This window comes from Rattus norvegicus, chromosome 3 (genome assembly GCF_036323735.1).
Source record: "Rattus norvegicus strain BN/NHsdMcwi chromosome 3, GRCr8, whole genome shotgun sequence".
NCBI classification, from domain to species: domain Eukaryota; kingdom Metazoa; phylum Chordata; class Mammalia; order Rodentia; family Muridae; genus Rattus; species Rattus norvegicus.
Window position 1 is genome coordinate 144,300,252 of NC_086021.1, and position 22,345 is coordinate 144,322,596.

Genomic DNA, 22,345 nt, shown 5'->3' on the forward strand with positions numbered 1-22,345 from the left:
TGCATGTTTCACTTTCACTTAATTTTACTCAGTACACTATTGTGTATTTGATTATTACTATTTACCATATGCAGCTTTACCTTTTTCTATTTATGTTTTGATTGAGGGCAGAAGGTGGCGGACAGAATGAAAGGACAGAGTTCTGTTGTGCCAAACTCCCCGCACTCTGTTTAGGTGCATCCTGTTTGGAGCTAAACCTGGGCTGCTGCCCGCGATGGGCGGGGCCTAGGCAGGCTCCGCCCAGAAGAGCACCTGCGCGGTTGCCCTGGCAGCCGGCTGTGCGTGGGTGAAGCTCACAGTGGGCGCAGCCTGACAGGCTGCACTTCGCCCCTTATGGTCACCCTTTTGCACGCTGGCACACACACACACTCCTTCGCTGTTGGCCACACGCGCAGGCTGGCCTGCTTGGCCAGAAGGGTGATTCACTGGGGCCTAAGGCCAATCCCAGGCGACAGAGATCAGAAGCCAGGAAGCCCTCACAAGACCAGGGACACAAGTGCTCAGAGAGATCTAGCTCCTGATTCCCTCTAGGACTAAAAGGTAAAATCGCTGTCCTACCCTCTTCTGGGAAATGATATCTCTACTTGCCCTTCTCATCTCTAGATTTTTCTGGAAAACAAAAGCAAACACTGAAGGCCCAGTAGAAAAGTCCACAAATGTTAAATGTTCCCTGCAGGTGGGCTGAAAGGAAACACGGAGGTGGTGACTGTAGCCAGCCTGTCCGGAAGGACTTGTCTAAATTTTGCAAGAATCTCTTGTGTCTTTTGATCCAGACCCACGTGGAGAACTCTCGTGAATCGCCGGTTCAGAGATGAAGTCACCCTAATAGAGACACTTGTGGTTAACCTGTCCAAGTATGCAGCCAGTGGGTGAAAGTGACGCAGAGGAGGAGTGGTCACAGCAGATCCCCCTCTACTACAGTCCTCTGGCAAGAGTAGCTTCATCCACGCCTATCTCGTGGTCCTTGTGGAGAATTTGAAGACATAAAAATGTGCCTGGAAAGGCACCTGAAAGCACAAAAGAGAAGGGAAGGAGGGAGTGGTGGGGAATATAATTGGAGAATATTCAGACTCCAAATAAGACACTCAAGACAAGATATTGTAATTATATCTCTCTGTCTTTCAACTCATGCTAAACAGACTGGGAACTGCTGAACTTAGAGCTTGATTTAAGTCAGGATGCCAGTTTTGTTATTGTTGTTTTGTTTGTTTTTTGTTTGTTTGTTTTGGAGGATGTGTTTTTGTTTTAAAGAATAGAATCTGTGTCGAAGTGTCTGACTGTGAAGTCCCTGTCCTTGCAAATAAAATGCCTTTGGTTCATGTAGTGTTCAGAGGCATCTTGTCCTGTCCCATACATATGTGTATCTATGTGTAGCGTGACGCTGAACCACAAGTGAGCTATGCATGCATCTGAAGTGACTTGTCAGTAAGCCATGAGGCAAAGGCAGCTGGGTGACACTCAGGCAGACCCAGGGCTGACTGAGAGTCTGTTTATACAGAGGTTTGAACAAACTACATTGTCTGGTTTCCTAGTCTACCCCATGCCAGAGATAGACTAGCAGGGCTACAGCAAGGCAGCAGAGCGTTTATTTCTCTGCTTCATGATGCCTGATATCTCAGCAAAGTGGGGAAAAGAAGGCCAGAAGGCAGGAAGGAGGAGAGGCTTGGCATTGTGGATTCCGTATCAGTGGCTGCTCTTCTCCACTCCATTTCAGCTGCCCTGTAACTGCTTAAGACCTACAGCCCACCTCAGCCCTGATTCAGACATCTCCCCTGACGTCTCTAAATTGGATATCAGCTTGATTGTCCTAGCAGCATGCCGAAGGGCTGTGTACTCTGCCTGACCACTGTGGAGCCTACCATGAGCAGCCCATTTCAGATGCAGGTATCTAGTGGTTCAAACCAGAAACCTGGGGTTTTTCTTTCATGCTTCCTCTTTGGTTCTATTAACTTTTAAGTATTGAGAAAAGTACTCATTAAATGCCTCATATAATTCAGGTTCTGGCATGTAGAGAAACAATAGTATTATCAATCATAGATGATGATCATATTCTTATTGAAAAGTACAAATGAAATACCTATTCCCCCCCCCTCTCTCTCTCTCTCTCTCTCTCACACACACACACACACACACACACACACACACACACACACACACTCTGGGACTGAGACAGGGTTTCTCTGTATAGCACTGGCTGTCCTGGGACCTGCTGTGTAGACTTGGCTATTCATTTAATACGTGCTCACTTGATTATCTAGAAAATATGAAAAGGACTGCAAATACATAATAGATTCAGGTGCAGGATATGTATACTAGATTCTGTCTACACTTTGAATTGTATAAAAAGCCAAGCTTAATTAGTAGACAAAGGTATGGGTCGATATGAAATCAAGCAAGTACAGCCTTATTGGTAGCCCCTGGGTGACACTTTACATTAAAAAAGAAAGCACTCTAAAACTTTAGAGGTCAAAAGCATGTGTGATTCTATCTGATCTACATTTTTAAAAGATTTCTTTCTTGTTCTCTCAATACTGGGATCAATAGGGCTGTTGATGAAGTAATGATGGACTAACTAGAAGTCTGGCAGTCATTTGAGGACTATAGTGCTGGTGATGTCAAAATGGCCACCATGAGCAGAGCTCACGGGATTTGCTGATGTGTTTTGAGTGGGGGTTTCTGTGAAGAGAAACATAAAAAGAATGAACTGTAACTCAGGTTAGATTTGACTTAAGCAAGTGGGATGGCTTCTGCTGCCATTATTAGAAAGTGGGAAAAAAATGGAGATCAAAAAAATCATTCTGCAATGGTCAGATTACTTTTAAAAATTTAATTAATAATTAAAAATTATTCCTTGGGAAATCATGTATGTATACAGGATATTTGTCTATATCCACACCCTATTCCCCCCCCCTTCAGTTACTCCTGGATATTCCCTAACATGTCCCCACTTCATGCCATCCTTTTTATTTAATTTTTAGTGTTCTACCTTGTCCAATAAGTGACACTAGTGGATGCAGGAGAGTAGGACCATCAGGGATCACAAAGTGAAAGAAAAATGTTCCTTCTCTCTCAGCACCTAGCAGTTGCCCCACGTTAGGGAAGCCCGTTGGATACAGATGGGTATTTTTTTTCACTCTGTGGAGAACTTTTGGGAGCTATGAAAACCTGAGAGTGAAGAAACAGAACCTTAAACTAAGGACGAAGGTCAGGGGATGGCAGTAGACACAGAGTTCCCAAGAATAAAGAGAGTCCTGTGACCTATCAAGACGTTGCAACAATGAGATGCCAAACATGAAAAGGCAAGCCAGCAGAGAGTACAGTGAGGAGTAGTGGGCAGTGGTGTGCAAAGAAGCTAGCAAACAGAGACAGCCCCGCTTGCCTTTGGTGACTTGAAGAAGGAACAAGGATGGAAAGCGGGTATTTATTTCCTCATATGGGACAACCTTGCATGATTAAAATTCATAGATTCTTCAGTACTTCTCCGAGAGCACTGATGCCTTCTGTAGCCTTCCACTGTTGGTACCTCACACAGGTTTTCACGTTCTTAATGAACATGATTAAATGTCCCTTCAATGGAGGGGAAATACTGGTGTGGGCCACAGATGGGAACCCATATCCTTATGTTGGCAATTCAATTGTAAATGCCAGGGCAACTCAGGTTAAGTGTGACAATAAGGGAACTGCCAAATAACCCAAGATTAATTTCTCTGGGAAAATTGAACTTACCTTAAATGTTACATCAGCGGAATGTTTTTAAGTTATATATAACGCTTTTTTCTGGAAGCAGTTGAACTAAATTATAATATATATATATATATATTTAAAAGCATCGTTTCGAGCTTTAAAATATTGTAGTTCAAGAGAAATAACAGTAGCAACCTTTTTCTTGTTTTCCCTTCCTGCTCTGGAGTTTTCGTCTTAGTCTAGAAAGCGTTTTAAAGAAGTAAACATCAAACATGGCTTTAGCAGACAAGAGACTTGAGAACTTACAGATCTACAGAGTTCTTCAGTGTGTTCGCAACAAAGACAAGAAGCAGATAGAGAAGCTGACCAAGCTTGGATACCCTGAGCTCATCAACTTCACTGAACCCATTGATGGACTGAGTGCTCTCCACTTAGCCTCCGTCTCCAATGATATTGACATGGTTAGCTTTCTCCTTGGACTTGGTGCTCATCCTGATGTGCAAGACCACATGGGCTGTACCCCGACCATGAGAGCTGCGGAGCTGGGCCATGAACTGTCAATGGAAATCTTAGCCAAAGCCAAAGCTGATATGACAATAGTTGATAATGAAGGAAAAGGTAAAATTGCCGCATTCTGCCTCATTCTGAGAAGAGTGTGCTCATTTTGTAGCCAGAGAGTAAGAAATCAATTTTTTATTTCCCAGTTTTTGAAGTAAATTAAGATCTTAAGTAAAAGAGTCAATGTCCATTGCTGCACCTATATATATATGGCCTCTTCATAATCTAAAACAGTTTAGGAATATTATAGGGAAATAAGTTTTGAAAACCCACTCATATAAAAGCAATTAGATTGATCTGTATTTGATGGTTTCTTTCCTTCCTTCCTTCATTCTCTTTTCCTTCCTTCCTTCCTTTTTTTTTCTCCTCCACCAACACCTCCTCCTGCCACTTCTTCTGCTTCTTTTTTTAATTTTTCAGACTGAGTCTCATCTCAGTCTAGTCTTGAATCGGCTTGCAAGAAGCCTCCAGATCCCAGATAATGAGATTACAGGTATAATAAGATTACAGGTATAATAGGATTACAGGTATAATGAGATTACAGGTCTGGTAATGAGTTACAGGTATAGTAATGAGATTACAGGTATGGTAATGAGATTACAGGTATAATGAGATTACAGGTATGGTAATGAGATTACAGGTATGGTAATGAGATAACAGGTACGGTAATGAGATTACAGGTATAATGAGATTACAGGTATAATGAGATTACAAGTATGGTAATGAGATTACAGGTATGGTAATGAGATTACAGGTATGGTAATGAGATTACAGGTATGGTAATGAGATTACAGGTATGGTAATGAGATTACAGGTATAATGAGATTACAGGTATGGTAATGAGATTACAGGTATGGTAATGGGATTACAGGTATGGTAATGAGATTACAGGTATAATGAGATTACAGGTATGGTAATGAGATTACAGGTATGGTAATGAGATAACAGGTATGGTAATGAGATTACAGGTATGGTAATGAGATTACAGGTATGGTAATGAGATTACAGGTATAATGAGATTACAAGTATGGTAATGAGATTACAGGTATGGTAATGAGATTACAGGTATAATGAGATTACAGGTATGGTAATGAGATTACAGGTATGGTAATGAGATTACAGGTATGGTAATGAGATTACAGGTATGGTAATCTACTTGGTAGATTCTTTCAAGTGAGGTTAGCTTCAACTTTACACATGAAGACATTATTATAATCATTCATGATAAAGCGTAAAATCTTGTTTACGAAAATCATTCCTTACTTTTTAGAACATGGTAGTGTTAGACTTAGGACTCAGGTGAATTTTGTCCTGTCTGGTTCCCAGGTTAGTGTAAAAAGAACTGCATTTAAGAACTGGAGAAAACTAAGGTAGATTTGCTAAAACTCCAACTTTCACAAGGTAAATTTTAATACATTTGGAAATATAACTGAAATATTACACATGGCTTTTGAGAATTATTGCACATGCTGTTCTGCTGACAAACCATCAATCCGGAAATGGTGGTCTGGGGGTTTTTGCCTAGTTGAGTTCGAGGTCAGAGTTGAGGCAACGTCATGAAAATTAACAAACGAATTACAGATTCAGTATAAAGTGGTAGATGCAATCAGTTGTCCCAGAGAAGAGCCACAACTACAAAGTCATTGACACTAACACACACTGATGGAATGAATCCCATTTTACATCGTTAATATTTTCTCTCTGTCAGGAGGAAAACCCATTTTGTAACTCACTACCCACTTGAAAGCTGATATACAGCATGCACTCGAACCACATAGCAAAATAAACTTTAGAAGCATTTAGAGGTCAAATATGGTTTAAAAATTTAAACATTGACAATGCTGCTTTTGAGCTTCGTGAAATGGATGGGCAGAGAGGTTCATGCTTGTCATCCCAGCACCTGAAATGCACAAGCAAAAGGATCATATTGGTTTGAAGCCAGCCTGGTCTATATAACTTCAGCTCATCCAGGTACACTGTGAGAACAACCCATCCTAAAGGTTCATAGAATGCCATTTTCTGAAGTATCTTCCATGAACTATGGAATCAGTGAATTCCCTAGCCAGCCTTAGAATAGAACAAATTGAGACATCCTCCTTTGTTCCTGCTGGGAGAATATCAAAATATTTTTAAATGTTTATTTGGCCGTAATGCAGTTTTCCCCCATGGAACCAAACATGCTGCAAGTTAAATAGAATAAATTTCAAAAGCACTGTAATGAAGAAAAGTTTATTTTCTTAAATTGGAACCAAGATATAAATCAAACAGAGTATATCCAAAGTTAACGTATAGCTTAAAAATCTAAAAATGTAAAGCTTTTTTCTAAAAACAAATAACAAAATATCAAAGAAAAATAAGAACAAGGTCAAGTAAATATTTGTAAAAATGCAACAGCCACATGAGTAATACTTATGCCCATTCAAATTACTATGAAGCTAAAAAAGGTTGGAGAAAGATGAAAATATGGGGGAAAACAATGTCAGTCCCGTTGGGAGAAGCAAAATACGAAGTTAAATAAATGCAATGTGTTTTTTCACACATAACCTTGAAAGTTGATTCACGGTTAACACGAGACCCCTGAGGGAGCTCAAGTTGGCTTGTACAGCCCCAGCTCGGGGCCAGCTCTAACACTGACATTCTGTTTCCTGACTGACTGACTGCCTGTTATTTCTACAAGACAAGAAAATATGGAATATTTAAATGGGCCATTAAAAGGGTCTGACACAGGCTTTAGGCTTTGAGCTATGAGTTATAAAAGCCATTGCTAAAAAAAATATGCACTTAATAAGTACTTTAGGGCTTTTGTGATACATGTAGTCTGGTATTATATTCAGAGTTTGATTTGGTGTGGTTCTCTGCCATTTTGTTTTGATCAGCTCTTAACTGCATTTTAAAATTTGATCCTTGGGATTATAATGCATTTAGAGTATTTCTCTTCCTCTCTTCTCCCCAAACCCTCCCCTATATCCTTCCCCACTCCCCCTCATATTCATGGTTCCTTTCCTCCCCAGGTGTTATTTCATGCCTATATGTGTCTGTATATACATGTATTCCTTTGGGTTCATATATTATTATTTGTATGAGTGTTTCAGTACCGACCATATGGCAAGAGACAACCAATCGGTGTGCTCTTCCCCGGGAGGACCTCCTCTCCTGCTCTCAGCTGCCTTCAGTTGCCAGTAGTTTGTGTAAGGTTGAGGACGGACGTGTGGACTTTTCCCCATCCTTCTTGGCATGTCCATTGGTGTCATCAGTTCATTTTTGGACAGTCATAGTGAGACTTTATGGGTGTAGTTGTTGACTCTTAGCAATTACTTCCTATGGTTTTTCCCTTTGGTGTTCTGTTTTTAATTACATACGTCAACTGACTCTCCATCAGGATAGTCATTCTTCCTTCTCTCCTCCCCTCCCTCCTCCCCCTCTCCGTCCATTCCTTCCTTCATTTTTCTTTCCTTCTTTATTTTTACAATACAGGCTTTATTCCCCTCCCGGTACGCCACCCCCACCAAGAGTTCCACAACCCATACCTCCTCCCCGCAACCCTCACTCCCTTCATCTCCACAAGGCTGTCCCCATCCCACCCACCCCACCAGACCTCTAAAGTTCCTGGGGCCTCCCGTCTCTTGAGGATTAGGTGTATCTTCTCAGACCGAGGAGTCCTCTGCTGTGTAAGTGTTGGGGGCCTCACCTCAGCTCATGTATGCTGCCTGGTTGGTGAGCCAGTGTCTTAAGAGATCTCAGGGGTGCAGGCTAATTGAGACTGCTGGTTCTCCTACACGGTTGCCCTCCTCCTTAGCTTCTTCTAGTTTTTCTCTGATTCAACCAGAGGGGTCAGCAGCTTCTGTTCATTGGTTGGGTGCACAAAGCTGCATTTGACTCTTCCTTCCTCCTTAATTCTCCTGTAGGGAGATAAACCTAGGTCCTTGAGCAGCTGGATAAATTCTTTATCCTTAGTCCATCTTTGTATTTCCAAATTTTTGAGTAAACCTATTTTAGGTGTCTCTTCTTATATAAAAGATTAAATATCTTTAGGGTGTTTTTCTAGTATAACTTTATTTCTAATAGTGAAAATTTCTGTGTCTAAGTATCCATAAATTAGGCTCAGTACTGTCATTTTATTGTACATTATGAAGTTATAACTTCCCAGCAATTTCACAGCACTGTTGTGAAATATATCTAATATGTAACTAGATACAAAATTATATGTTATTTATTTTATATTTTAGGTTTTTTATTTTTCTAAAACTAATAGTATTTTAGTTTCCTCAAAAGCTAATGTGAGAGCTTTCTGTATCCTTAAGCCTGCTTGTTGTCACCATCTTCAGATGTATCCTTTGATTCTTTTGTGAAAAATCATGTTGATACAAGAACTTTCCACCTCTCAGTCCTATTGTCAGTTACAATCACTTAGCTCTCAAGTGAATCATTCTGTCCTCTCAACTAATATTGTTGTTTGCTTTGTCTCCTTACAGCCATGAAGTATCATGGTTTCTCCAGCAGATGAAAAAATACCACATGCTTACGTTATCTACTCTTCCCCTCTCCCTTCCAAATTTTTGATACATACTTTCTGCATTATAATGAAATGATCTATCTACCTAGAGTTCCTCCAGCAATTTATTTTTACTTCTGTGGTTGAAGAAATTGCACATTCTCGTGCAGTGTTGGCCTACTGTTAGGCTCATATTTTATATGAAGTACTTGAGCCTGCTCATTTGGACTTTTCTAATTTCTTATATGCTTAGTCTGCCATGTGTGTGCGTGTGTGCGTGTATGTGTGTGTGTGTGTGTGTGTGTGTGTGTGTTGATTTTGTATATGAGCAGCAGCTTGACTTGTATAATTTTTTCTGTGATATTATAAAGTCATAAAATCACTTTTAAGAAGATCTTCTTGCTTGTAATATTGCCATGGAATCCTTGGGAATAGCCTGACTTTTCACATTAGGAAGGAGTTGGGTTTTTGTGTGTAAGGCAACATCTTCCCTGGCTTTACCTCCTAGTGACTGTTTTTAAGTAAGTTTTCCTGAAGCTCAGGATTCCCTTTCTGCCCTTCAGATTCAGGGTTTTTTTTTAATTCACAAAATAGTCATTGTAGCTCTACAATTTTTCTGTTGTATTTGTCTTTTCTTATTGAACTATGTGAGGAGTCATCTTTGTTTGGCTTTGAGTCAGCTCTTGATTTTGTAAGTTTCTGCCTTTGACCACAATTGGGGTAGGTTCTGCTGTTCCTCTGGTTGCTTCTAATTTGACTTTCAATCTTTAGTGTCTTCTCTTAGGTCCTACTAGCTCCATCTAAACATTTCTTTTTGTTTGTCTTCTATTCTCTTCGGGTTTTTTCAGTGTTTGTCTTGTATTTTATTTGTGAATGAATTATATTTAGTTTCTTTGCTAATATAAAAACAAGCCATCCAATAATTTTGTATTAATATTGTCTTTTACCTGAACATTTTTACCTGCCTTTTATGATTCAGTTTCCTATCTTTCTGGTGGTGTATTTTTATAGGTCACAGGTTTCTTTGGGGCTGTAGTTCATTTTTGGATAAAGCCACATTGGGACACAAGCTCATTACCAAGTCAATTTGGAGTTTAACTTATTTATCTACTGCTTGCTTAGCATCACTTTGCTAAGGTTGTAAAAATATCTGGTGTATAGTGCATGTTTAGCACAGAGTATGTTTACATGTAGAGTATCCTCTATGCCCAGGTGTGTATGTTTAGCATTTTCCTCTTTGGGACGAAACAAAATGTTGTATCAGAATGACAAAACAATGTTGGTTTTTCTTCTTACTGCTATGAAATAGAGAGCCTGCTCCCTATAAATGGACTCCCAGGAAACTCTCGGTACCCAAGGAAGTTTCTGGCACATACAGCCCTGATGATTTGAAGAGTCACATGGAGTATGGACCATAAGTTACCAAGCTCCAGTTCTCCCCTAGCACAAGTCCTGGAAGATTTAGCTGTGGCTGTGTTCTAACTCCATCAGACATGTCATATGCGCTTTGAAATTCTGCTTTTTTCTTGCCAGATTCAAATATAAGTGGATTTTTTTTCTTTTTGAGATTTTAATCTAAAATTGTACTTTAATTACAGTGTTCCTCCCTTTCCCTTTCTTTCCTCAAACGCTCCCATATACTATTCCTCCCTCTCCTTCAAATTCATGGCCTTTCATGAGTTATTAATATATGCATTTGCATATATCTATATATTCCTAAATATACCCTCTTGTGTCTGTATAATGTTACTTGTATGTATGTTTTAAGGGCTGGCCATTTATTACTGGGCAAGGAATCCTCATGGCAGAACTGTTTTCCTGCAGGTGTGTTGTTTTATTGCATCTTGCCCACGAAGCGGCACTTTCGATGTTCACAGATTGCCTTGGAACACGGTGCAGATGTCAACAATATCACCTACGAAGGGAAGCCAGTGTTCCTCAGAGCTTGCGAGGAAGCACACGATGTGAAGGACATGTGCCTGACATTTTTGGAGAAAGGAGCCAATCCTAATGCTATCAACACAGTATGACTACCCCTGTGATTAATATTTCCTTATTCTACTATACCACACAGTCAAGTCGTTATTTTACTGTGGTTGCTTTGCACTTTCGCATGATAAAATTGGGCTCCAGCACGGTAGCACAGGCCTTTAGTTCCAGTACTTGAGGGGCAGAAGCAGGCAGATCTCTGTGAGTTCAAGACCAGCCTGGTCTACACATACTAGGCCTTCCACACAAGTGAGAATCTGTCTCAAAATGAAACAAAAAGGAAAAAAGCATACATTTTTGGGGGGGGGCGGGTGGTAAATCTGTCCGGTCAGCTCATAGGTTGTTCATCTCTCTCCAATGTGCTGAAGACGAGTCACTTTTATTGTCTTCACATGGGTTCCATTCTGTACTTTATTTGCTAATTGTGTTTGGAAATCAGTCCTTGTTACCCATAGTGTCAAAGCATCATTAGAGCAAGTAGACATGATATCACGGCTATCTAACAAAATATATCTCCGTAGAAAAAAAATTCTGTTTCCACGCGTCTATATATCTATATCTATGTATCTCTATCTATATCTATATCTCTATATCTATGTCTATCTATATGTCTACATCTATATCTATATATCTATCTCTATATCTGTCTCTATATATGTATGTGTATTGATTCCTCCTTTCAGCTGGCTAATATGGGGTCCTTAATTTTTGTAATTTTCATTTCTGGACATTCAGAAATAGATTTTCTTCTCATTAGAAAACAAATTCTGCCTAACTTTAGCCTGCTGCTCCTTCCCTCCCTCTCCCTCTCATTTTATAGTCAGCTTTCTCCATGGCCCTCTGCTTAGTTTCCGTGACATCCCTATAAGGGAAAGCAGAACAACCTGGACTCCGGCTTTCAAGTTCCATTCCAGTTGGTCACAAACGGTGTGGACTGAGGGCTTCCTCTCTTGAAAGGGAAAGCAACAAAAATACAGACCATTAGACTTCTTAGCATAGAGCTAAGATCCAGTGAATTCAGCCCACATTTGTATTGACTGTGGTTTATGCATGAAATTGTAAATGGTATTTGATCTGTCTTATGTCCAGTCCACAGGGCGCACGGCTTTGATGGAGTCATCAAGAGAAGGGGTTCTGGAACTAGTTCGAGGCATATTGGAGAGAGGAGGTGAAGTGAATACATTCGACAACGATAGACACAACGCTGCTCATTTTGCTGCCAAAGGAGGCTTTTTTGATGTAATAATTGCTCTTCACTTTAATTTGACAATTAAAGCTTTCTGTTTCTTTGTTTCTTTTTCATGCAGGTTAAACTAAGGCAGGCATTTTTCTAAGTTACCTATGTTGTTTTTATCTTGATCTTCCCAAATATAAAACTTTAACTCTGACCACATATCCCAGCTCTTTTATGTATCTACTAATATTTCTGCATATTTGCTAACTTATTAACTGAATATTACCAGTAATATTTTTCTATGTAGACACTTAGAAGTGACACTTAGAAGTGACACTGTGACACTTAGAAGTCTTGCCACCTAGGACTATGCTGTGTCATGCCTCTGATAGCTCCTGAAATCTTCAAGTCTCCTGTGATCTGCCATAGGGAGAACAGGGCCACAAATTTCTTGTCTTGCTGTCGCATACCTAATTATACTCCTTAGCATTTAAGTCTAAACATCCTGACACCGTAGCAGCATAGCGCTCAGATACCAAGGCCCCCAGGAACTGTAGCAGAATCAATACTATCTTATGTTACAAAATTGTACATCTGACCTAAAGATTCTTTACTCAGTTTTCTGTGCTCCGACACACTACCTTTGTTTGTGTCTTTTCTTTTTGATAAAGATACGCCTCACATAGAATCCGGAATGAGTAAAGAATTTGCTTCTCTGTATTTGCCGTGCTCAGATACTTTCTGAAGTTACCTGCCACCAAGTGACAATGCCTGGCATTTCTGTCATCTATATCCAGGCTGATTGTTGGAACTTTTGGCAATGATGAAAACCTTCTATACTTATGGCCTTTGAGTACTTTAAATGTGGCCAAGAAGACTAAAGACTTGGACTTGAAATCTTCATTTCCGTTTGCATTTTCAGTAGCCACAGGTGGCAATAGCCAGATCAGAGAGCAGGGTCTGCTGTCAGCCTTGCATTAACTGAGCACTCCTGTTATTCTCTCTTTATTTTGCAGATACTGAAGCTCCTCTTCGCATACAGTGGAGAAATGGGGTTAATAGGAATGGACGGGAACACACCACTTCATTTTGCTGCTATGGGTGGCTTTGCAGATTGCTGTAAATATATAGCTCAGCGAGGTAAAATTGTCTGGTAGTTTTCTGTTTTATGTGTTTGTGTTCTGCCTGTATCATAAATTATTAGAAAATTCAGGCTTGTCACTTTTCATCTACTTAATCTTTAGTCACTGTCCTCTCGTAATGTAGGATAAAAATTGAATTTTTTCATACAGTTGCCCATTGAATTATGAATCTAATAAGAGGAATTAAAACCTAAATCAAAAGGCATTTGATTTTCATGTGTTAACTATTAAAATGCTTATAATTGATCAATATTCTTAAGAGTCCCAACATTAATCTTGAGAAAAAAATTGAAAATAATTTTATCTTACCTGAAATTTTAATTATTATATTTTTAAAATGCATGTCAAATTTGAAGAAAGAAAGAAACATTTCTGAGTGGTTTGTAGTTATAAGGAAAATAAAATAAAATGTTTTATGAAAATCATTTATGAAAGATTTATGAAAAATTTGAAAGTAAACAAACATGTAATGTGTAGATCTTCCCCAAGCTAAGGAACATGTTATCTAGTGCAGCGTACAGCTTAGAGAATTCATTAGAGTGACATACTAACTAGTTAAGCTGAACACAGAAGCCATCCTTATCAGTTACCCACTAGTTGAGTGTTCATCCAAAGTGGAATTCCAGTAGAAATGCATTAGTACTTTGTTGAATTTTATTTTTTTCTAGTTTATGAAAAATAGAAAAATCCATACAGCTGTATTGTAAAAACATGGTTTTTTCTGCCGTCCACAGATAAACTTTAAAGTCATTAATATATGTGATTGACAGGCCCATATAACTAATAGTATAGTTGACCTGGTTTTACTTTTATAAACTCATAGTTCTCCCAGCAATAAATGGTTTCAACAAATAACCAAATTGTCATATGCAATATGCAATTTTTGCCCAGCAAACTGTCTAGTTAGTCTTATTTTTCAATCTGTCATTCTCAACGTCTTATTCTCACATTTCACTTTTAACAATGTGGGTTTGTAAACATTGTAATCTTTCAAGACTGACTCAGTCACTGTCCTTAATATGTTGAGTGATTTCTTGCTGGGACATACATCATCCTACATGAACTCCACTGATCATGCATCCTAGGATGAAATGCTGGGATGCAGCCCTGAGAATAAAGGCAGGGGCTTGGGTTATGCACAAAGGCCTAACCTGGTGATACTGGGACATTCCATCTTCCTGGGTGATTTTTAAGATATTTGCCTAAAACAAATGTCTGAGCATGGCCCTGATCTGTGGAGTGCTTGGAAGTGTCATTAGACAAGAGCAGAGGGAACACCAGTCCGCTAACCACCAGAAGGGTTTCTTACGAGGTGGGCAAGCTAAAGTAGGTTTAAAAATCTCCCTAGATGCCTAGAACAAATGAAACTCAAGACGGATGATCAAAATGTGAATGCTTCACTCCTTCTTTAAAAGGGGAACAAGAATACCCTTGGCAGGGAAGAGAGAGGCAAAGATTAAAACAGAGACTGAAGGAACACCCATTCAGAGCCTGCCCCACATGTGGCCCATACATATACAGCCACCCAATTAGACAAGATGGATGAAGCAAAGAAGTACAGACTGACAGGAGCTGGATGTAGATCTTTCCTGAGAGACACACCCAGAATACAGCAAATACAGAGGCGAATGCCAGCAGCAAACCACTGAACTGAGAATAGGATCCCCGTTGAAGGAATCAGAGAAAGAACTGGAAGAGCTTGAAGGGGCTCGAGACCCCATATGTACAACAATGCCAAGCAACCAGAGCTTCCAGGGACTAAGCCACTACCTAAAGACTATACATGGACTGATCCTGGACTCTGACCCCATAGGTAGCAATGAATATCCTAGTAAGAGCACCAGTGGAAGGGGAAGCCCTCGGTCCTGCCAAGACTGAACCCCTGGTGAATGTGATTGATGGGGGGGGGAGTGTGGTAACGGGGGGGGGGGGAAGGATGGGGAGGGGAACACCCATACAGAAGGGGAGGGGGAGGGGTTAGGGGGATGTTGGCCCGGAAACCGGGAAAGGGAATAACACTCAAAATGTAAATAAGAAATACTCAAGTTAATAAAAAAAAATCTCTTAGCTTTCTGTTGGGGGATGAACATGCAGGAAATGTCTTGAGAGATTTCATGGGCTTAGAATTCCAGACAAAGCCCAGTAGTCACAGGAAGGCAGCAGCATGTCTGAGGCACTACCATGCTATGGAATCCTCCTGTGACTGCCCCCCATCTCCTTCCAAGTAAATGACTATTCTTATAACTTTCCAGGGTAAAACTTGCAAGCGTTCCATTGCCACATACCCTCCTGAGTTTTTTTTTAATTACTATTAAGATTATTAACCTTAGTATAAATATAAATCTTCGACAATTCCAATAAAGAATGAATTGAAAACCAGGGCTAGCAGTTTTTTCCTCTTCCATCTCCTTTTTGAGGGGAAGAGGGTTGCTCGTATTTCCGGATGTCTTCTCTCTTCTCTACAACACATAGAAGGAGGAGCATGCCTTGCACCCCCAGGTCTGGCAAAGCTTGCATCATTGGCATCTCTTTTTTCTTCTAAGAAATAAAGATTCAAATTCCCACAGTGCTGCCCGTCTGCTTCTATCATGCCATGCTGGCAAAACAGCTGCCCAGCCTCATATAGATGAAAAACCAAAATGTCCTAATAGATAGACTTATTTATTTAGTGTATTTTAATATCTCATGACACATTGTAGCCTTCTTGGCAGCAATAAACATTCCCTGATATAATTAGAAACGCACAGACTTTTAACATTTTATCTTTAAGTAACGAGTTAAAATAATGAATTTAATATTTGTCTTGTATACAAACACAAGTCTGAAATGTTTAGCTTGCCTTAAACAAATTAGTTTCCCAGCTGTGAAGGTTCTTGCCATGATCTTAACACAGAACAGCAAGTTAGAATAAGGTATCTTCAATTAATGGATAAAACATGAAATATTGTTTCAGCATGTAAAAGTGTTGTATTAAAAAAGAAGGAAGCATCCTGCTATAGTCTGAACTGATGGAACCTGTAGGAGTTGTTTGGATCCAGAATCTTCTGACTGAATTCTAGGGTACCCGCCCTCTTTTTCCCTGTTAGTACCATCTACCCAGCAAATACCCCACTGATATTTGTTCAAACCTCTTCATTTTACCTAAGCTGTCCATCTACAGGGATACCTATGAGCAGATACATACTGTAAGCCAGTGATTTCGAATTCATTCAAATGAAGGTCTCAGGAAAATAAGTTGCTGATTGCTTTGATAATTACAAATGGCTAAGTGTGGTGTTTGTTTTTTTTTATACATCAGTTTTAAGAACAGACTTCTGACTATACAGAATGAAGAAAATAGTTGGGAGTGTTGTTTTGTGGAGCCAAGCAGATAACTTTGCCATATTCTTAGAACAGTGATGCTTTCTTTTTTAGGATGTGACTTGAAATGGAAAAATTTGGAACATAAAACACCCCGAATGGTGGCGAAAGATGGAGGCTTCAAAGCTGCTAGCAAGGAAATTCGTCGAGCAGAGCGGACTGCAGCTAAACTCGCTAAGCCAGGAGTAAAAAATCCTAACCCACTCTGGGCCCTCAGGCTGCACGACTGGTCCATAGAGCACGAGTCTTCCCTTCGGGAGGCCTTTAGCTTCGTGGACAGGGGCGATGGGGTGGTCAGCAAAGATGACTTCGTGCTGGCCCTGGAGGAGAGGCAAGAGTTTGCCACCCCAGAGCAGTTGCTTTCTGTTGCTCAAATGCACGAAAAAAGCCGAGGAGGTGGGGTGAACATTAACGACTTCTTTAAGGGAACCAAATACTTAAGCAAGTCTTTTGTCTTGGGATCTTTTGGGCCTAAGAAAAAGAAAAAAGGGTTGGGCAAAAAGCCAAGGAAAGGCAAGTTTGTTTTGCCTCTCCCCATTTGTACCATCCCTGAGAATGCCTTTCCGAGGCGGCCAGATGGGGGCCCACCTTACTACATGGTTGAGACCTACCAGAATGTCACCGACACCAACAGGTTCAACCGGGACCACCCGCCTGAGCACCCCATCCAGGACGATTCCGAATGGTACATCGATGATCCGAATAGGGTCTTTGCAAATATTAATTTTATCACCAAAGCAGGAGACCTGGCCTCTCTGAAAAAGGCCTTCGAAGCAGGAATACCTGTGGATATGAAGGACAACACTTACAAGACTCCCCTCATGACAGCGTGTGCCAGCGGCAACATTGATGTGGTCAAGTTTCTTCTCGAAAGGGGGTATGCTTTCAGGTTTTTGTTTTTGATTTTAGGTTTCAGGTTTGGTGTCTGTTGGTCCTTTTGTGGTGGACAGCCCAAAGGATCTGAAAAGAGGATGCAGACAAAGGAGGGCATGGATGAGGTGAAGTCTTGGGGTCACCCCTAGATGGTGGGATGGTATAGAGCACCCTTTGATTTGCCACTTTTATGGAAGATGAGGCAAATACAAGCAGACAGACTACCACAGTGACAAAAACATCCCTACCTCTCCATTTCCCAAAGTCCATCCAGAGAGGCGAACATCTTCCTCTAGAAAGCTCTTTAAAGCATGGTCTTTACATTTATTTCTTAAACCTAAAACAACTTCTGGGTTTAATTGCTATTTCTGCCTCAGTTGTGTGATGGGAAGCAAGTTTAGAACACTTGTATGCCTTGGTTTTCCCAAGTGTGCAATAGGTTCTAATCGGACCCAGCTCCAAATTCACTGATGATTAAACGACTTAAAATATGCAATGCTCTTATCAGCTCAATTACTGCAAACACTGGAGGAAAGACATTTGCTGTTGTTAAAGTGTTTTATGGCAAAGATACTCATTTGCATAATATAGACTTGTAAAACTAAAAAATAACTTGAGTAGTGAAGCTCTAATAAGGACTAAAATTTTATATAATGCATTACGGTACTTAGATATTAAAATGATGAACACTCATTTAAATTTCAGAGCATGCAGAGAAAGTAGACAGGGAGGAGAATAATGTACATGTTGCCTTTTTGCCCAGCTTCTATCTTCACTGAAATAGATTTAGAATTTTATTGATTTTTTTAAGCTTTACAAAAAATGTAACTCCCAGCACCTAAGTTGCTTTTGAAGCAACAATTTAAACAGCGTATATTGTGTTTACACAATATAATGTGTGCGTATATTGTATTTACACAATATAATGTGTGCGTATATTGTATTTACACAATATAATGTGTGCGTATATTGTATTTACACAATATAATGTGTGCGCATATTGTATTTACACAATATAATGTGTGTGTGTTTCCAAGTGGAGGCTTCTTCAGGGGCGCACATGGTTCACTGGAGATCCTTGTTAGGCAGAGACCAGTCAATGAGAGTAAGGGAATAAAAGACCTCATGCCATCACACTGGGGCCCGAGAAACGTAGACAGTAGAGATTGAGTCAGGGAACTAGGCAGAAGGTACAGAGTTCTGATTGTGGACTGATTGTGACAGTGGCGTCTCCACCAATTGCAGCTCCTACGATATACATATCTATGCACATATATATGCATAACAATACATATAAACAATATATTGTTAGTATGTATTGTGTATATATTATATATTGTTTATATATTATATATATTGCTTAGCTTGAAAAGTCTCTCTCTCTCACACACACACACACAGAGGAAGTTAAGGCTGCTAAATAATGCCAAACAGAAGTACTGAGGAGCCTATAGAAGTGTAAAAACACTGACACCATTTACTCTCCTCAGAGCTCTTCTGATTGATAATTTAACGAGGTTAAAATTGCATGAAATTCTTTACTTTGACTCTTTAGGTTCCAGTGTTTGAAACAACCAGAAGTCTTAATTATCGTGCTTGCGTCATTATACAGGGCAAATGTTAATGCAACAGACAATTTCCTGTGGACTCCACTTCATTTTGCGTGCCATGCTGGCCAGCAAGACATTGTCGAGCTTCTTGTTCAATCTGGAGCTGTAATAGATGCCTCATCAATCAACAACTCCACTCCGCTAAGCAGAGCCATTGAGAGCTGTAGACTGGACACTGTAAAATACCTACTTGATAATGGCGCCAAATTCCAGACGGAAAACAGAAAAGGTGCGCATTCCTATTGCCGAAGGTTGGGCCAAAGAAGGGGGACGGATTTCAAATTCCAAACCCTGTTGATTTTGTTCTTGTTTCCCTGGTACTGACAGAAACACAAACCTTTGACAACTGGTGGAGAAGTATCTCTGGTCCCTGGCCATTTTCAGTCATTGGTTTGAAGGCTCGGCTCTTTACATTTGCAGTCTTTAGGGCTGATGTCTTTGTAGAGTGAAAACAAATGAAACAAAATTCCGAGTAATAAAATGGAAGGAACCATGAAATCCAAGCCCAAAGGCCTTTTCCTTATGCACTAGGTTCAAATGACAGAGAGTTCCTCTGCTACATTGTGAGGTACTTTCCACAGCCCTAATCTTTAGCATAGGCTTTAATCTGATGACTACTAAAGGATACCTTAGTGCAATGCTATTAACCCCAAACTACAGAAACCTATTGTTTATCTACCTCTTTGAACATAGAATAAAATAGTATATTTCTGTATGCACACACTAAACTTAGAATGCCATTATTAATTGTAATAATTTACAAGGCATTTAAAAGTTTATTTTTGATGGAAAATTAAGTGAAAAAATTATGTTTAAAGTTTCTTACAGATCGTTTTTCATTTTTGATATTGTAATAAAGTTACATCATTTTCTCTTCCTTTTCCTACCCCTAAATACTTCCATGGACTCACCTCAACTTGTTCTTCTTCATAACCTCTCTTTCTTTGTTGTTACACACACACACACACACACACACACACACACACACACACACACACACACTCCTAAACAAATAAATACAACCTTCTCAGCCTTTTCTTATCTTTATTAATTTGACTATTTCTTATTTACATTTTGATTGTTATTCCCCTTCCTGGTTTCTGGGCCAACATCCCCCTAACCCCTTCCCCTCCCCTTCTACATGGCCTTCCCCTCCCCACCCTCTCCCCATTACCACCCTCCCCCCAACAATCACGTTCACTGGGGGTTCAGTCTTGGCAGGACCCAGGGCTTCCCCTTCCACTGGTGATCTTACTAGGCTATTCATTGCTACCTATAAGGTTGGAGACCAGGGTCAGTCCATGTATAGTCTTTAGGTAGTAGCTTAGTCCCTGGAAGCTCTGGTTGCTTGGCATTGTTGTTCATAAGGGGTCTCGAGCCCCTTCAAGCTCTTCCAGTTCTTTCTCTGATTCCTTCAATGGAGGTCCCGTTCTCAGTTCAGTGGTTTAATGATGGCATTCGCCTCTGTATTTGCTGTATTCTGGCCGTGTCTCTCAGGAGAGATCTACATCCACTTCCTGTCAGCCTGCACTTCTTTGCTTCATCCATCTTATCTAGTTTGGTGGCTGTATATGTATGGTCCACATGTGGGGCAGGCTCTGAATGGGTGTTCCTTCTGCCTCTGTTCTAAACTTTGCCTCTCTATTCCCTGCCAAGGGTATTCTTGTTCCCGTTTTAAAGGAGTGAAGCCTTCATATTTTGGTCATCCTTCTGGAGTTTCATGTGTTCTGTGCATCTAGGATAATTCAAGCATTTGGGCTAATAGCCACTTATCAATGACTGCATACCATGTGTGTTATTCTGTGATTGGGTTACCTCACTCAGGATGATATTTTCCAGTTCCATCCATTTGCCTATGAATTTCATAAAGTCATTGTTTTTGATAGTTGAGTAATAGTCCATTGTGTAGATGTACCACATTTTCTGTATCCATTCCTCTGTGGAAGGGCATCTGGGTTCTTTCCAACTTCTGGCTATCATAAATAAGGCTGCTATGAACATAGTGGAGCTTGTGTCTTTGTTATATGTTGGGGCATCTTTTGGATATATGCCCAAGAGAGGTATAGCTGGGTCCTCACGTAGTTCAATGTCCAATTTTCTGAGGAACCTCCAGACTGATTTCCAGAACGGTTGTACCAGTCTGCAATCCCACCAACAATGGAGGAGTGTTCCTCTTTCTCCACATCCTCGCCAGCATCTGCTGTCACCTGAGTTTTTTATCTTAGCCATTCTCACTGGTGTGAGGTGAAATCTCAGGGTTGTTTTGATTTGCATTTCCCTTATGACTAAAGATGTTGAACATTTCTTTAGATGTTTCTCAGCCATTTGGCATTCCACAGCTGTGAATTCTTTGTTTAGCTCTGAACCCCATTTTTAATAGGGTTATTTGTTTCCCTGCGGTCTAACTTCTTGAGTTCTTTGTATATTTTAGATATAAGCCCTATATCTGTTGTAGGGTTAGTAAAGATCTTTTCCCAATCTGTTGGTTGCCGTTTTGTCCTAACCACAGTGTCCTTTGCCTTACAGAAGCTTTGCAGTTTTATGAGATCCCATTTGTCGATTCTTAATCTTAGAGCGTAAGCCATTGGTGTTTTGTTCAGGAAATTTTTTCCAGTGCCCATATGTTCCAGATGCTTCCCCACTTTTTCTTCTATTAGTTTGAGAGTATCTGGTTTGATGTGGAGGTCCTTGATCCACTTGGTCTTAAGATTTGTACAGGGTGATAAACATGGATCAATCTGCATTCTTCTACACGATAACCTCCAGTTGAACTAGCACCATTTGCTGAAAATGCGATCTTTTATCCATTGGATGGTTTTGGCTCCTTTGTCAAAAATCAAGTGCCCATATGTGTATGGGTTCATTTCTGGGTCTTCAATTCTATTTCACTGGTATATCTGTCATTCTCTGTACCAATACCATGCACTTTTTATCACTATTGCTCTGCAATACTGCTTGAGTTCAGGGATAGTGATTCCCCCAGAAGTCCTTTTATTGTTGAGGATAGTTTAACTATCCTGGGTTTTTTGTTATTCCAGATGAATTTGCAAATTGTTCTCACTAACTCTCAAAGAATTGGATTGGTATTTTGATGAGGATTGCATTGAATCTGTAGATCACTTTTGGTAAAATGGCCATTTTTACTATGTTAATCCTGCAAATCCATGAGCATGGGAGATCTTTCCATCTTCTGAGGTCTTCTTCAAGTTCTTTCTTCAGAGTCTTGAAGTTCTTATTGTACAGATCTTTTACTTGCTTGGTTAAAGTCACACCGAGGTACTTTATATTATTTGGGTCTATTATGAAGGGTGTCATTTCCCTAATTTCTTTCTCGGCTTGTTTCTCTTTTGTGTGGACGAAGGCTACTGATTTATTTGAGTTAATTTTATACCCAGCCACTTTGCTGAAGGTATTTATCAGGTTTAGTAGTTCTCTGGTGGAACTTTTGGGATCACTTAAATAT

At 40.0% G+C, this 22,345-nt stretch overlaps 1 protein-coding gene and 1 long non-coding RNA gene across 8 annotated transcripts in view; one reads left to right on the top strand and one right to left on the bottom strand.

The window, feature by feature from the left end:
* The first annotated feature begins 248 nt into the window (after window positions 1–248).
* Ankef1 (ankyrin repeat and EF-hand domain containing 1) overlaps window positions 249–22,345 on the top strand; it is a 35,260-nt gene continuing 13,163 nt past the window's right edge. For 2 of the 6 annotated variants that reach the window (NR_172025.1, NM_001393870.1), the window contains exons 1-8: window positions 283–540; window positions 1,715–1,884; window positions 3,911–4,302; window positions 10,559–10,758; window positions 11,813–11,962; window positions 12,914–13,037; window positions 16,454–17,276; window positions 18,885–19,111. Coding sequence is in view for 1 of the 6 variants with exons in the window: in NM_001393870.1 (NP_001380799.1) it covers window positions 3,957–4,302; window positions 10,559–10,758; window positions 11,813–11,962; window positions 12,914–13,037; window positions 16,454–17,276; window positions 18,885–19,111 (1,870 nt within the window). In the remaining 5 variants the exon portion in view is untranslated. Of the gene's footprint in view, window positions 541–676; window positions 855–1,714; window positions 1,885–3,910; window positions 4,303–10,558; window positions 10,773–11,812; window positions 11,963–12,913; window positions 13,038–16,453; window positions 17,277–18,884; window positions 19,112–22,345 lie in introns of those variants that run through there. The other 4 variants (XR_010064586.1, XR_010064585.1, XR_010064587.1 and 1 more) reach the window with 4 other exon arrangements.
* Window positions 17,118–22,345, bottom strand: part of LOC108350472 (uncharacterized) — a 189,722-nt gene continuing 184,494 nt past the window's right edge. The window contains exon 3 of one of the 2 annotated variants that reach the window (XR_010064909.1): window positions 17,118–17,359. This is a non-coding gene — a long non-coding RNA (uncharacterized LOC108350472). The remainder of the gene's footprint in view (window positions 17,360–22,345) is intronic. The other variant, XR_010064910.1, reaches the window with a different exon arrangement.